General features: G+C 41.7%; 1 protein-coding gene across 3 annotated transcripts in view; it reads left to right on the plus strand.

Annotated features, from left to right (window-relative positions):
• Positions 1–13,598, plus strand: part of FRMPD4 (FERM and PDZ domain containing 4) — a 562,898-nt gene that overhangs the window by 82,078 nt on the left and 467,222 nt on the right. Inside the window, exon 1 of one of the 3 annotated variants that reach the window (XM_068268360.1) lies at positions 137–524. The exons of the other annotated variants lie outside the window; for them this stretch is intronic. Within the exon in view, the coding sequence (XP_068124461.1) occupies positions 484–524 (41 nt within the window). The 5' untranslated portion in view covers positions 137–483. Of the gene's footprint in view, positions 1–136; positions 525–13,598 lie in introns of those variants that run through there. 3 annotated transcript variants of the gene reach the window in all.

Raw genomic sequence — 13,598 nt, forward strand, 5'->3', positions numbered from 1 at the left:
TGTAGAGCAGAAGGCAGTAGTGTGAGCATTATGCAGAGGCAAGGGTGATTTACTGCATCTCTGAAGCTCTCCATCCTCTCTGTGTGCTGCTTCACTGCATGCACTGGCTGCTCCTACCTCCTCCCCCTCTTGTTTCTCTTTCACTGCCTGGGATCAGCAGTCTTCAATGAAGAAAGCCCAGTAAAGATGCTTGCAAGAGCTACATGGACACAATCTGATCACTGTAAAAAGCCTACTTGAAACTGTAGATGCGGCAAGGAGATTGAACACTGGCCATTGTCAGATTGGCAGATCTCAGCGGTCATATTGGCTGGGTGCAGGAACAGAATCAATGGTCTTTCTGAGTGATTCATTCTCAAACTGCAGACCTAGGATGATACCGTGCTGCATTCTGATGTAGGAGAAATCCTATATTTGTTTTAGCGTGTGGAGGCAGGGGGATGTTGCTAGACTGAAGGAAGACAAGAGAGCCCAGCTGCCTGCATGGACGTGTTCAGCTTTGCTAAGATTGCCAAGCTCTCCAGGTAAGTTTCGCACTTTCACATTGCATGGATGGGGAGCATGTGTGACCAGTGCTACTGTACCTCCTTAAAGAGCAAGAGTAGGAGGGGGCAAAAAGCAGGAAATCATCTACAGACACATTACTGCTGCTTCTACAATAGCCAAGCTCTTAAAATATAATTGATGGTTACAGTCACCTTCTAGTGACCAATGACTGTATGCTTGTGTGATCTTACATTTACATTGGTGAAATATGCTGATTGCCGGTTAGTGCATGCTGATTGAGGCTAAGATATCTTACCCCTTACTGTCTGATACTGTCAGTTTCATTCTGTGTCAGATTCTCAATGTTGCTATTTATAAGTAAATATCCAGAAACGTCCAGAGATCAAACTGTGCTATACTGCCACTGGTTGCTGCCTGCTATTATTATACAATATATACACACTGATGAGCCCTATATTGTATCTCTCTCTATCTATCTATTACATACATGTATCAATATGTTATGAAGCATAACTAATATGTATTTAGTAATGAATCTAATTCATGCAAACGATATAACAGAATTGCTTAAGACTTAATCAGGCCTTGATCAATATGGCAAGCATATTGTGTCTATGTCTGAACTGAGGTTAGCTAACAGCTGTGAGCACTGTTTTCATTTATGTTGCAGTAAAAGACTAAATTCTACTTATATTGCTGTGATGTGAGGGTATAAAGTGGCATCTTGTAAAAACTCCTCTTTATCTAACTAAGGAAAAAATTGAAAGTATGAACATGTGATGCTTGTGTGTCTATGAGTATGGCCTGCTTCTATTTTTTCTTATTCATTATATTTGTGTCGGAGTTCGGTTATATCATTGCAGATTATTGCAAATCAGATTCCCTGATGATCTGTATTGCTCTTCACTAGGTGCATTGCTGATAGGAAATGTGATTTTTTTTTCTTCAGTAATTGCCTTTAGGCTTTACAAATCAAGAAGGCCAAGGAAAAATACCTGATTTAACTTTTAAACTTTGTTTATATACAGGAGGATGCGTCCACTAAATTAAAAATATATGACATGCAATGTCAAGAACTGCTCATCATAGAATATAAATAGAAACACATATTGATCCATTCCAAACTAACAATTTAGATTTCCTGGTAGGTACTGGAGAACGAGTGCATTTGTATTTGTTTTGTGTCTGAGATTCTGATATTGATATACCTATATAGTCCTAGAACACCTGCTTTAGACAGTATTAGGGGCCCACTCTCACTATATATATTTATTTATGGAGAATGCAGCAAGAGGACTGTGTGGGCACAGGATTGGGACAGAATAACTAACTATGGCAGAGATATCTACCATTGCAGGCTCCAGACTTATAGGATCTAGAAATGTCATTAGACCCTGGAATGTACCACTTAGTCTTCTAAAGTGCCTAAAGTTTGATGTTTTAGAAAAATAGCTTCACAGCTAGGAAGGTGGATTCTATAGGCAATTAAAACAGCTGAGTTTCAGTTGACCTTCTCTTAAGGGCAGGAGCAGGATTACTGTCATGATAGCAAAGTTCCAAGTTCATGTTTGCAGAAGCTCACCCAGGCTTAGGGAACTCTAGAAATCATATCCTAACAGAATCCTAAGAGCTGCCATTAAAGTGAAACACCCCTTGTGTTGGAAGAAATCCATTTGGTTCAGCTGTAATCACTGAAAAGGTTTAAAAAGAAACTTAAAGTTTTGAAAGCTTGTAAAGAAATCTTGTACAGTAAGTCATTAAAGGTATCACCTAAACAACTGTTGTTGTTATGTCTTTGGGTGCTCTCCATGACTAACACCAGACCAAACCCAACCTTAAAGGTTGATGACAAATATTTCTGGTTTGCTTACATTGTTTTTCTGTGCATAAAAAACACAGCTATTTCAAAATGTGTTTTAAGAGAACAGGACTGTCAAAGTCTGCTGCGGTAACTGGATGAGTCTATAAGGAGCTCATGTTCTGTGCAGGTAGTGCATCATTCAGGAAGATGGCAGTATTTAGGCAATCTACACTCCAAAGACAGTATTGATTCCAGGTTTGCCAAGCAGAACAATTTCAGCTTTGGTTGGTTTTTGGAAGTTCATAACTGGCTGCAAACTGAAATATAAAAGGATTTTAATACTAATAATTGAATTACAAAGATGCCTGTGCAGCGGTGATGTACGTTTACAGCAATGTTTCAACCGAAGTGGAATTTAACAGTTTCCGTTATGTTAAGTGGTTAGATTGCCTTCTGTATTACCATATGGTGATGAATATAGCTCGGAAAGGAATATGAAGGCAGAGACTCGCTGTATTTAATAATCGTTACTGAACATTGATGGTAAGATTTCTTTTATCTTGTACATTGATTGCTGCGCCCCAACTGGAACGACATATTTACCTCATAAGTCTTTACCATCACATTAGGCAGATCATTTAGTGATTTGGACAAGTCAAATGAAGGAGAAAGAAGTGAGATAAACCAGCAAAAGGGAACCAGCTACAATCATGCTTTGTCAGCCAATAACTTGCTGCTTGACCTGCAACACTTCATTGTGAATGTAGTGTTCAGGGGTGTCCCACGCCAGCAGGAAACCAGCAATGCCTTAAAGCAAACCTAAACTTATGAGGTAATGAATTGTATGTGTAGTACAGCTAAGAAATACAACATCAGTAGGAAAGAAAAAAGTCTCATATTGTTTTCCAGTACAGGAAGAGTTAAAAAACTACAGTTGTTATCTATGCACAACAGCTTCTCTGAGCTCTACGACCCGCTGGGTTGAATACAGTCCTGTTTTCTGAAGCACGTAAAGCGGAGCTGAAGTAAAAAACAAAACTAAGAGTTTCATTTACCTGGGGCTTCTGCCAGCCCCTTGCAGCCGTCCTGTCCCGCGCCGGTCCTCCATGATCCTCTGTTCCCCTGTCGCCAGCTAGTTTTGCTTCGGTCGACTTGTAAGTCGATGGGCCACCGCGCCTGCGCAGGACAGGATAGCTGCAAGGGGCTGGCAGAAGCCCCAGGTAAGTGAAACCCTTTTGTTTTTTTATTTATTTTCAGTTCCGCTTTCAACAGCCAAGAAACAGTGAGAGACAGCTTGGGATAAGGTTTTACTGCTGGGAAGTTCAAAGGGTCATTATTTCTGCTTTGTGTTATAGCATAAAAGACAGAGTGTGGTTTCTAAATTGCAAATATGACAGAATGATGCAATGTTTTAAAAACAGCTATATAACTGAATATAGAAATATGAGACTCTTTTCTTTGCTACTAATGTTCTGTTTGTTATCCGTACTACACATACAATTCATTATTTCATACTTTTTTTTTTGCTTCAGGTTTTCTTTAACAAACAGTCATTTTATGACTGACTCAGCCTACCAGGTTCAACTGTCACTGAAATACCCCTTTTGACTGGATGAACCTTTTAATGTAAAAGAATAGTACTAAAATATCAACCAGTAATAAAGATAAGCAATTCCACACAAACGTTTGTTTACCCCTTTGTGTATTGAGTGATACTAATATAAAACATTCACTATTAACCCTTTTGATGTCAGTTTTCCATATTTTTTCCCTAACATCCCAAGTAATCACTTATCACTTAATAACAGTTCACTAATCATTGTGCCACTGTTTAGAAAAAAATCATTTAAATAAACACTAAAAAAGCAACATTAAAAAGATTAGCAATATAGGAAGCTGTATTCAGGCCCAGATTTACCTCACAGGAGCCTATAGGCACAAATGTCCTGGCACCTTAAACTTTGCGCTCCATAAATCTACAAATCCCCACCAAACTGAACCGCAAGTGTGCTGGCTGTTCAGCTGTCACTTCTTTCTTACTTCCCTTGCCCATCATAGGTAGCTACAGGTGCCCCTTAGTATTAGGTTGCCAGAAATACCCTCAATATTAAGTTCCACAGATTTCATCTGTGGAATGCCGACTCGAGAGCAGGGTAAGTAATCTCTCATGTACACTCTCATTAGGACTCTGCATAGGGAAGGAGGGAGGTGCTCAGGTAGAGGAGTGAGCCACATTTCCATCATCAGGCGCCTGTACACATGTGCCTACAGTGCCTTATGGAAAATCCGGCCCTGACTGTATTTCTAGCAAAAAGTTAAAGAATTGTATATGCAAAACTGTAACTAGCTTATAATAATACCTTTACTAAGCCAATTATTATAAAATAATGGCCCTAAAATTTATTTTACTTGACCCATATAAAGATACCTAGTCTGTAATGTAATATAAGTTTAATTTATCCCCATATGTTCTAACAGAGTGCCTGTAACAGTGAAATCTGCTGTGTGTAGAAAGGATATGTTTATTTTTGTGGAGAGGAGAATATTTTTCAATATTTTTTCAATATTTTATTGCTCTTGTTTATTATTTTTACTTTTATCTTTTTTTATTGTAGTTTCTCCACCACATAGGTCATGTAGTACCAGTATTATATTTGTACAGATCAGGTCCTCTTTAGAGATAACAAGGGTGATCAGACCTTAGTGTATTGCCTGTATGGTACCGGAGGACATCATATGCAGAGAGTTCCCAACTTCCTTCTAATCTGAGCTGCAATAGCTGATATGAAACAAGAAGTTTTCGGTACAGAATCCATTCTGCTTCCAGAACGGAGATGAGCAAACATGGAAGTTTATGCTGGCTCTTCTCCAGCTGCTTGACATCCTCTATGAGCCATTCTGGCCATCACAAAGGTGAGGAAGGATATGAAAGGCAGGCAGTAATTGTGGGTGGAGCATCATTGGGGGTTATATACAAAGCTGCCCAAACGAGAAGTAATTGATAGAAGATAGATAAGCTTGTTATCATTGTCATGATTGTTGCTATTATAATCAGAATAACCTATTTTGCCAAGTACAGACATGGGGTTGTACCCGGAACTGGATTTGGCTCATACAGGTTCTGGAAGGATGGGGTGAGGGATAATGTCTGAAAGCCAAGAGCCGAGGCTGCCATACTACGGCGCCACCAGCTTATAAACTTGTTTAAAGGCCTTTAACGAGTGCTGGTCTTTATTGGGTCTCAGTAGCAGGTACAACCATGATGGGCTCTACTGATAATTGGCAATCACAAGAAGGTGCTTTGACATACCTTTATTATGATTCCTTCCTGCACCTCCTCTGTGCCCTTGTAACACCTTAGATTTAACCAGTTCAGGACCACAGACTTACACCCACCTAGTGACCAGGCTATTTTTTACAATTCTGCACATGGCCATACAACTTAGCAGCCAAATATATTTCCCCCCCCCCCCCCCATTCTGCCCACCAACAGAGCTTTCTGTTGATGGTCTCTGATCACTGCTGCAGGCTGTATATTTTTTTTTTATTTCAACACTCCCTACCTCCTTCCCCCCCCGAGACCCCGAGAGCCAATCAGCATAATCATCTCTCATAGGCGTCAGCCTATGAGAGACGATTGTTTCTGAGCCTCTCCTGGGGACAGCTCAGTGACAGAGCTGTCCCCTGTACAGCGGTGCACTAGTTCGCAGCATTGTACAAGCGTTAGAAACCATTTTTTTACAATTTCCAACTGCTAGCCATGATCGCGGTCTAGCAGATTGATGTCAGAGCTCCGCTCCATCATTCAGCAGGGATGCGCACGCATCTGCACTTGTGATCCCTGCTAATCTCCACCCACAGCTCTTGATGCTGATCAGCGTTAGGCGGTCCTGGGGCTGCCACCTTCTCGACGCTTATCGCCGCTAGGCGGTCAGGAAGTGGCTAATAATTTTCTGAGTTACTGTTTGCACAAGCATTTGAAATGCCATGGCAATGCCTGGGCTAGTTTGGTTTTAACATTGGGGCCGATTTATCTCAACCACTATGAGTAAAATTGAAGTACAACTGGAGTAAAAGTGGAGAACTTATTCAGAGTGACCAGTTAGAATCCTTGATCTTGGCAGAGGGTTCACCTTTGTACCACTGTTGCTTCAATCTTCTTTTTGCAGGTTTTGGTATAGCTAAAGAATTCCTACTGTTCACTCTGAAACAAGGCTTCACATTTGCCCCAGATTTTCTCCTGATTTCCTTGCATGATTTTGATAATAATGTCCCAGAATAGGCTTTGATAGATATGCATGTCTGGTATTAGGGCAGCGGATGAAGCTAAGGTCCCACACATAAGAATATGTGTCTATAGAGTATGAGAGTCACATGAGTAGCTAGTTCTAGCTAGTAATGTTATCCAGTGTTGTTATTAAGAACTATGGCACCCTGCACCAACTAGTTGTTGCGGAATCTCTGAGTTGTTAGCGACTGCACTGGTCAAGATAAGTAGCTAGTGTTGATGTTCAAATTCGGATTATAGTTCCGAAGTCACCTGAACAGAACACCACACTTTAGCACCATTCAGCACTGAACCTGCGGACAGAGTCAGAGGCATTTCATTTACTTGTGCTTCATGCCATATTTCATGTAACTCCATACTTCCTTCTTCCAAAGCTGAAAGGAGAAAGTATCTTAGTCTCATAAATTCCGCCATGGACTGCAAGTAAGGGAACTCCCCGACTCAGTCCGCAGGTTCAGTGCTGAATGGTGCTGAAGTGTGGTGTTCAAGTGAATTCAGAATGTTCCAAATTTGAACACCAACACTATTTAGTAGCAGCTCCTTAGACATTTCAGTACCTGTTACTTTCCAGCATGTTTCTTGCCATACCTAGCTACAAAATTTCCTTTAAGGCTGCCCTACACAATACAACCAAATAATTCAGTTTTTATGATCATTTGATAAAACAATCAATTATAAAAGAAACATTTTATGGACTGATTTTGTTGAGAATTCGCTAAAATGCCTGTGCATGGCCCCATTTTAAGCAAGTCTGACTCAAATGAAGGCAACAAAAAATATACTGGGAAGAATCCGCTTAATTTGATGTTCCCTCAATAGAGACTACATGTTAAAGGGAACCAGAGAGGAACGGGGGGGGGGGGGGTGAAAAAAGAAAAAGATTTTATACATACCTGGGGCTTCTTCCAGCCCCATAAGCCTGAATCGCTCCCACGCCGTCGTCCTCAGCTTCCTGGATCCGCCGGTACCGGGCCCGTCACTTCCGGCGGACGCGGCCAATTGTCCGCATCACAGGGGCTCCCTCCATACATGTACGCATGCGGCTGCGCAGTTAGCAGCCACATGCGTATCTGTATGGGGAGAGCACCCTGTGATGCGGAGAATTGGCCGCGTCCGCCGGCCGACTTGCCGACTCGCGGCAATGACGGGACCCGGTGGCGGCGGATCCAGGCAGCGGAGGACGGCGGCGTGGGAGCGATCCGTGCGTATGGGGCTGGAGGAAGCCCCAGGTATGTATATTGCATCCTCTCTGGTTCCCTTTAAAGGACACCTGAAGTGAGAGGTATATGGAGGCTGCCATATTTATTTCATTTTACACAATACCAGTTGCCTGGCTATCCTGCCGATCCTCTGCCACTAATACTTTTAGCCATAGACCCTGAACAAGCATGCAGCAGATCAGGTTTTTCTGACATGATTGTCAGATCTGACAAGATTAGCTGCATGCTTGTTTCTGGTGTTATTCAGACACTACTGCAGCCAAATAAATTAGCAGGGCTGTCAAGAAAATTGTATTGTTTAAAAGGAAATAAATATGTCAGGTCCACCTTCTTCAGCTGTCCTTTAAGGCATTGAGTATTGTGACATTATTGACCAATAGAAACGTTTGTAAGTTCAACTCTCCCTGGACCTCATATATGAATTTCTAACTGTAAAACAGTTTATTTTCTTTGAACAGAAACCAGTCTGCTTCTTCATTTCCTATTACTAATATAAGGTACAAACTGGTTGGTAGGAGAGAAGCAGAAACATTTCTACAGTCAGACACTTCATGCATGCCCATTCATTATCATTTTCACTTTGGCAACCTCTCTGGACCTACCGGTCATTTCAATCACAGAGATGCTAGAGCTGTAACTGCAGATCACTTCTCATTATGTATTTGCTTGTCATATGCTCAGATTCGGTTGTGCTGCTCTGTGATAGGTGTGCTTTAGTTTCTCATGACAGTTTTCTCATGACACATTCTGCTGTCTGACCCTCAGGCTGCATAATAGGTTCCAGGCAGTCACACTGAGGCAGAACATGTTTAGTTTCACTGAACAGGAATTAGAATGTTGCCGGGGAGTCGGAGTATCATGGTGGTCTCCAGAGGCCTGAAGCTGCTGCTTTCCCTGGTAAGCTCCATTTTGACAGAATCTCTCTAATTCTACTGCCAGAGTAGTAGTCGGTATAGTCTGTCACGTCCTTTCCTGAAAACTGTCAGCTGTTGAACTGTCCACTTATTCCATTGTACAGAATATGACCTATAAGATAAACTATGACACTGAGGTGTTTGTTACTATGAAGAGAAAATCAGGTGTTGATGGCAGGGTGGTTATACAGTAGTTTACAATATATTTTCAATAGAAGATAATTCACGTTGTGACGACTTTTTGCATACAAATGCATTTAAAAAATTGCAAAATCACACAAAAGAGTTTGTAAAAAAAAATTGTTAATACAGAAACCTGCATGTGAAAAAATAGCACGCTTATTTCCACAGTGACAACTCTGGAACCACACTTAACCTTACATTCCATTATTTCTGAAGTTCTTTGTAATGTTTAATAATGTTTTGTTTTTTTAACCCAGACTCCCTGACTAAAACTTGGGTGAACTTAGAAAGAGAACAACCTAATATCCCAATCTTCAACCACCTAAACCTTATCTGGTCATCCCAACCTCTTCCTCGAGTCTCCCACCCCACAATATTAGCAATAATTCAAGCTTGGAAAACCCTAACCAAAATACAAGCTCATGAAGCAGAAGTGATTCCACCTAACATCCCTGTATCAGCACTGAAATCTATAATTCCCCACATTAATCTAAAACAATGGATAAATGCAGATATCCTGCTTCTCAATGACCTCTTTTCTCATTCCTCACTAATCACTTTCTCCTTCTTAAAGTGGAAATACAGCTTGATGACAAAGATGTTGTGATGATCCGCTCAGCTGGCTGCACAGGCAGACAGCTGTTTGTCCATTCCTCTAGTCTGTGGGCTGCAGGTCTCTGGAACAGAGACCTGTCTTTTCATTGCAAGTTTCTGTTCTGTTCTCTTGCTGGGGAATTTGCATACATTCGTTATGCAAATCCTCTACCTGCCTTCTTTGATGACTGGCACTATAAGAGCTTTATGTTTCCCAGAATGCTTTGCTGGTCATTTCCCTTCCTTGCTCAGTTCCTGATGGACACTGCTGGAGTGTCAGCCATTGCTATCTAGTATAGTTAATTCCTGGGGGTTGCTTTTGGCTCCCCTTCTAGCCCAGTCAGGTTGTATTATCTGTATTGCCTGTTCTGTCTTGTCTTGCCTGTTTGCCATTGTCCTGTCCCTATGGTGGTTGACAGGAAATGGTTCTGATCTATGTTCTTGGAGTATAGCTGGTGCAGCGGTTGCTACCAGCTATCTCTTCTGTTCTGTTTCCTGGGATTGCGCTAGCTACTTTGTGCTAGCGCTGGGGATCCTTCTGTTCTGTTTCCTGGGATCGCGCTAGCTACTTTGTGCGAGCGCTGGGGATCCTTCTGTTCTGTCTTGTCGGTCGCGATTGCGCTGTCACCAACGGCGGTTGATAGCGAATCGTTCTGTCTTGCTGAGATCGCACTAGCCGCTAGCGTTAGCGGCTGTGGATCTTTCTGATCTATGTTCCTGCTTGATTCACACTTGCTCTGGCGGAAGAGCGGTGGATCCTTCCTGCCTAGTTCTTGTTTTTCGTGTGTCTGTCTTGTCCGCTGCGCTTGCTACAGGCTCGGTGAGGTAACCGTTAAGCAAGCGCTCGCGTCCCCTGTTTCATGTTTGTCTGTTTATGGTTAGTTAGGCGTGCTTGTCTCTATTGTGCTTATCACGTGGAGATCGCGCATAACCGCTTGCACTGTTGCGAATGAGTGCGGTGTTCGCGGTTAGCTAGCGGTTGTTGTTTTCCGTATCTCCTTATTGTATTTGCTGTGCCTTTGCTACCCTTGTATTCTACTCTGTTCTGCCTTGTGTCACGTCTCGCGATCGCACCTCTCGCGATCGCGTTCCTATTTCGTATCTGCTGTTGTGTGTGCGTGGTCGCGGAGTGGCGACTGGATTGGCGCACACACATACAACCTATCCCTTTTGCTCGATCTCATTCACTATCGCCTCTCTTGCGATTGCATTCTGCGCTTCGTACAATTCCTGTCTGGCACTTGTGGAGGTACAGAGGATTGGTTCCTCTGCACTCCCCAGCACCATCTGCCAACAGGAATTTCCCTCTACAGGTGCGTAGCACCTTTTGCTGGGTTCCTGCAAATTATACGCTTGTGGAGGATCTCCGCCGTGTCAGCGCACGCGGTGTGCGCTGATCACGGGGAAAGTTCCACAATCATGACAGATGTATACATACCTACAAATATCTCATCTACACAAATCATCCGCTATTAATTTCAAATCTCTTCCCAAGAAAATATGGTAATTAATCTTCCCACACAAACAACATATAAGACCAAAAGGACAGATTTCCATTTACTATAAACTCCTAATATCCTCCTCAGGAAACCTACTCCAACAACCATTAAAGATGTGGGACTTAGATCCACAAGCTTCAATAACACTAGACTGCCTTAAAGAGACACTGAAGCGAAAAAAAAATATATGATATAGTGAATTGGTTGTGTACTATGAATAATTACTAGAAGATTAGCAGCAAAGAAAATATTCTCATACTTTTATTTTCAGGTATATAGTGTTTTTTCTAACATTGCATCATTCTATAATATGTGCAGATTACACATCACTCAGCATTCAAAATGAGTCTTTCAGAGCAGTCTGTGAAGTAATGACCTCTCCTCTAGCAGAGGAAAAGTAAATAGTCCAGGAACAGTTGAGATAATAAAAGTCAGATAACAGCCCTCCCCACGACTAACTTAGTCGGAGAGCTTAATGGCTTGTTTGCATAGAGATAACAACTGGAGTTTCTCAACTCTTCCTGTACTGGAAACAATTACACTGATGTACTGTATCTGATCTTAATGTTTTATTTCTTAGCTGTGCTACACATACAAATCATAATATCATCATTTTTTTTCCACTTCAGTGTCTCTTTAAGAAAGCCTTATCAGATCTAAAACATAACTCTAAATGCATCACACATCTAGAAACTACAAAAAAAATATTGTTTTATTATAATTGGTATCTGACCCCAACAACATTGATCACATTTTCATTCCGATACTCTCCCTTATGTTGCAGATTATGTAATAAGCAAGGATCCCTAGTCTATATTTTATGGGATTGCCCCTACATTATACCATTTTGGTCCCAAATCCTCAAAATAATATCTCTAATTACATCCCAGGTCACTCCCCCAAACCCTTTACTAGGATTATTACTAGTGAAAGTGGAAATATTCTCGACTCCACACAGAACAAAAATCACCCATATTATCTGTGCAGCACGTCAACTAATACTCTCCAATTGTGGTAACAACCAAATACCATCACTAACCCAACTCCGTAACCTGGTAGATCATAACCTAAACATGGAAACCTTATTCATCAAACGTTCCTCCCCTGGGAGATCAACTGACCACCTTTGGATCCCGTGGGAAGAGATTTCCCCTCATTTATCCTTATAATAACTCCCCAATCCCTCAAGAGGGACTGCCCCAGAAAGATAAAATATGGGAAAATTGGAAAACCCTAACTTTACTTCACAACTTAAAATAAAGTGGAATATAGACTTCTGGTCTCCCAAAACTAGATAGACCATTCTAAAATGCTGCAGCTCGTGTCCGAAAATGGGACATGTCCTGGTGCAGCTCTCCTGTTTAATCATAATGGTTACTCATATTTCCTAACAGTTATGAAGCCAGTAAACAGAGTTTAAACGGTTTCCTCTTGTGTTTTATAATAATATTCTTGGTACTGTACTCTCTGCTACTGTTCTACCTTTGCACCTGCTTTCAAATTATGATGTTATAGCATGACAGAAGAGTGATATGCTTCGTTGTATGTGATTATTCAACATGTATCTCATTTACAGTACTATAAGACTATGCTAGTACTGTTGTATTGTTCTGTATTGTTTGACCTATTAACCCAATAAAAACTATTGAAATTAATATATTTTTTTTAATACTGGACAGGTGTGTCATCTGAAATGGTGGTTCTAAAAAGTAGGGACCGGGTTCACACTGTCTTGAGGAGGAGAAAGTACAGGCATTGTGCATATGGCATTCATTAAATTTTTATAGATCCCATTAGTAAATCTGAGCAGTAGAAAAGGCTCCTCCATGGATATAAGTGGCCACAGCGACATTCGATAGTATACATTTTAAAATGCTTGGATTCTTAGGAGACAGACATATTGCTGGATGCACAGGTACAAGGCTTGTAGGAAAGTTGTGCCTCCTGAATATGCTGTAGGATAGATACAGACTCTCTCTGGCAGTGTCTTGTGACCAATGATGCTACTTCTTGCAGGAAGTTACTCTATACTGTTCATTCATTCAAACTGCACAATAGAGACACTGCAATAGTCAACACTAATTGTCTGCAGGGCCTGCTTTTCTTTGTATTTTGTGATTTCCCCAATTCCCACACTCCATTCATCTTACACAACCTTCACCCAATAGTACGTAGCCCCCCGGGTATGTAGCCATATGTGACCCCTAGTAAAGGTAGCCAGAGGAGCCCCAGGATTAGGTAGCCAGAGTGCCCATCATGCAGAGTGGTAAGCAGAGTGGAAGAGTGAAATGACCCACATCTCTAGGATCCATTGATGGAGGCACATGATGCATCTTCCTGCAAGGCAACCTGGTCTCCATTGCTGCACATTGTCTGTTATCACGTAACCTGCTGGTGCTGGTGGGTCGCATGAGGACAGATGCTTCTGCAGCCAAGGAGACCAGGACATCTACCCAGAAGATGTGTCATGTACATCTGTTTCTTGATCCTAGCGAGGGTAATCACTTCACCCCTCTGCTCCACTGCACCATCTGCATGGACTTGCTTCCTCCCCCTCCATCACTTCACCATGGATGGTGACCTGTCTCCAGG

This window comes from Hyperolius riggenbachi, chromosome 2 (genome assembly GCF_040937935.1).
Source record: "Hyperolius riggenbachi isolate aHypRig1 chromosome 2, aHypRig1.pri, whole genome shotgun sequence".
Classification (NCBI taxonomy): domain Eukaryota; kingdom Metazoa; phylum Chordata; class Amphibia; order Anura; family Hyperoliidae; genus Hyperolius; species Hyperolius riggenbachi.